Here is a 2,463-nt window from a genome sequence, read left to right on the forward strand (position 1 = left end):
TATGAGCAAAGCTTACTCGAATCCTGCAAATAGCAATAACCTTCTAGATGATATTCCACGAGAAAATTGTAGTACCAATGGCAACAAAGGTTTCAATCATATAGATAATAACAGTTCCGTAAAAGATCAAAACCTAGAAAATCGAGTTAATAATATCATGGATAGTAACTGCTTCAATCCTATAGATGGTAGCAATTCTTTAAATGATCATTTACAGGAAATCGAAACTGATACCGAAAATAATAATGTCTTCAATCCTACAGATAGTAGTAATTCCTTAATTGACGATGTCCAAGAACCTGCAGATGATAATACTGCAAATAATAACTGCATCAGTCCTACAAATAGTGGCTATTACTTAAACCGCAATTGCAACGAAAATATAAATAATACATCTATTATCTGCTCTAATTCTTTAAATAATCCTCGACTATGGAATAGTCGCCACATTGAGTTTATAAACCTACTTATGAAGGAACTTTATGATAAGATCCTAAAATATAGTAAAGCCTCAAGAAAAGAAAAGAGCAACGAGATAGATAATAAAAAGTTATCGACCTACGGTAGAATTGTACAGTTTCTTCCAAGCATGGATGCCGATACTATAGCTAAGAAGTATGGAGAAGAACATCTGGCTAAAGAAGGTGTAAAGAAATCGTTCAGGTATTATTCACGTCGAAAAGCGTCTAAATTTATTGGCGCAACGCCATTAATACCAAATCATCAGAGAGAAGATGGATTGGCCGTCTTCTTTGCCATTATTGCTGTCGATATTTGCCGTTGCTGGCAACAGCAAATATCTATTATAAGTGACAAAAACGCTTATTGTTCTATGACCGCTTTCGTACAGGATATTGTCCAATGTATAACAAGATACCTCCATAAGCGTTCGGGACGCTTTGGCATAATTAGCCGACTCAGAGATGCGATTCGCCATGTCAAACGAGCAACCGCGAAATACAAGCAACTCTGAAGGCCAATCTTGATCATGACATAGATTGTTGCGAAGCACTTAAAGCAACACTAAAATATTTTATGGAAGGGCTATATTGCGATACTCCAAAAGGAAAGACTGTGCAATTTTGGGTACGTGGCCAAGTTGCAGCTATACGCCTTCCGTCTCAAGAAAATGATATAACAGTCAACACTGTCAATTTGTTACGTAGAGTTCATGTTAAGAGCAACAAAAATGGAAAATACTATTTTCCATCTGGTAAGAATAATGTTTTTAAACGAATTGCACGTAGACGTTCAGCAAGAATAATAAATTACAAGCAAGATAAAATTACAAAGCAATGTGGATACAAGCTAGAGAGCTTAATATATCCTAACGAGTTACTAGCTAATCAAAGTTACACATCTGTGAATAAACCAGTCATTGAAGCTGAGAATAACGAAACCTTATGTAGTGTTGATAGCTTTGTTAAATTGAAAAATATTGCCAAAGATTTTGTATTTAATATTATGGACAGAAATCTTCGAAAAGGGTACCGAACTCTATCAAAATCATTACCTAAAAATTTGTGATAGTCTTCTTAACTCTGTCGGTAAATTAGCTCTACAGCTGCAGTACTCCGATTAGTTCTCTAGTAATTACCTCAGAGTACTATATAATGGAACACTTTCATTTTATATTTTTTTATTCCGATATAAACCCACTTTTTAAGCGACTATCGATATATTAAAACTACAATTAGGAATTAATCACTACCGTATGAGCCTAATTTTAGGCTTATCTTCCCGATATTTACCTTAGCACGACTCTAAATACTGACAATCTCTTAGCGCCATCTACTGATTAGCCAACTGAATAAAAAACAACGAAATCACTAACTGAACGAAAAAAAAGAAGTGCTAACTGCTGTTATAGGATTACGTTATAATAAACGTAAGCTAGCTATCTCATACTAAGAAGGGAATCATACATACATAGTCCGATAACCTAGCTCTGAATTTTGTTCCAGTGTAATGTGTTGCGTAATATACGAGTACGTTATCGTTCATTTGAACGGGTACCCAACTAGTTAAATTACAAAAAAGCACAATCTTGATATCTTGCTATTACTATTGACTCTTTTTTGCAATACTGTATATTTATATGCAAATTATAATGATTTATTTTTAAACCTACTTTGGGTCTTTATCGTGAAATCTGTTAAATGAAATAATAGATATGTGATCTGTGTAATTTTTAATTTCGGTTATATTAGTATCATCGATTAGTTGCAATGTTATGACTTAAAATCTTAAATCGTCATAAAAATTTATTTCTCAGATACTAATAAATGTTTTTTCCTTTTTATTTCCTTGGCTACTTTGCGTTTCTTATAACGTTGTAAATTCTGAAGCTAGTGATGATTATAATTACCACAGAATGCACAAGAAGAAATTTGTTTATTTCAATTACTACATTAATTGCATGTAAAGTATGAAATATGCGTACGATATCACTTGTATAATAGA

The 2,463-nt window shown here is 33.1% G+C and overlaps 1 protein-coding gene across 1 annotated transcript; it reads left to right on the plus strand.

The window, feature by feature from the left end:
- Positions 1-157: 157 nt before the first annotated feature.
- TRIADDRAFT_59632 (uncharacterized protein) lies at positions 158-1,527 on the plus strand (the record flags this gene model as incomplete). The annotated part of the gene is made up of 2 exons (XM_002115524.1): positions 158-863; positions 998-1,527. The coding sequence occupies 2 exons, from the start codon at positions 158-160 to the stop codon at positions 1,525-1,527; spliced, it is 1,236 nt and encodes a 411-aa protein (XP_002115560.1).
- Between the last annotated feature and the right edge of the window lie 936 nt (positions 1,528-2,463).

The sequence above is a fragment of the Trichoplax adhaerens genome, genomic scaffold, assembly GCF_000150275.1.
Source record: "Trichoplax adhaerens TRIADscaffold_11 genomic scaffold, whole genome shotgun sequence".
In the NCBI taxonomy this organism is placed as follows: Eukaryota; Metazoa; Placozoa; class Uniplacotomia; order Trichoplacea; family Trichoplacidae; genus Trichoplax; species Trichoplax adhaerens.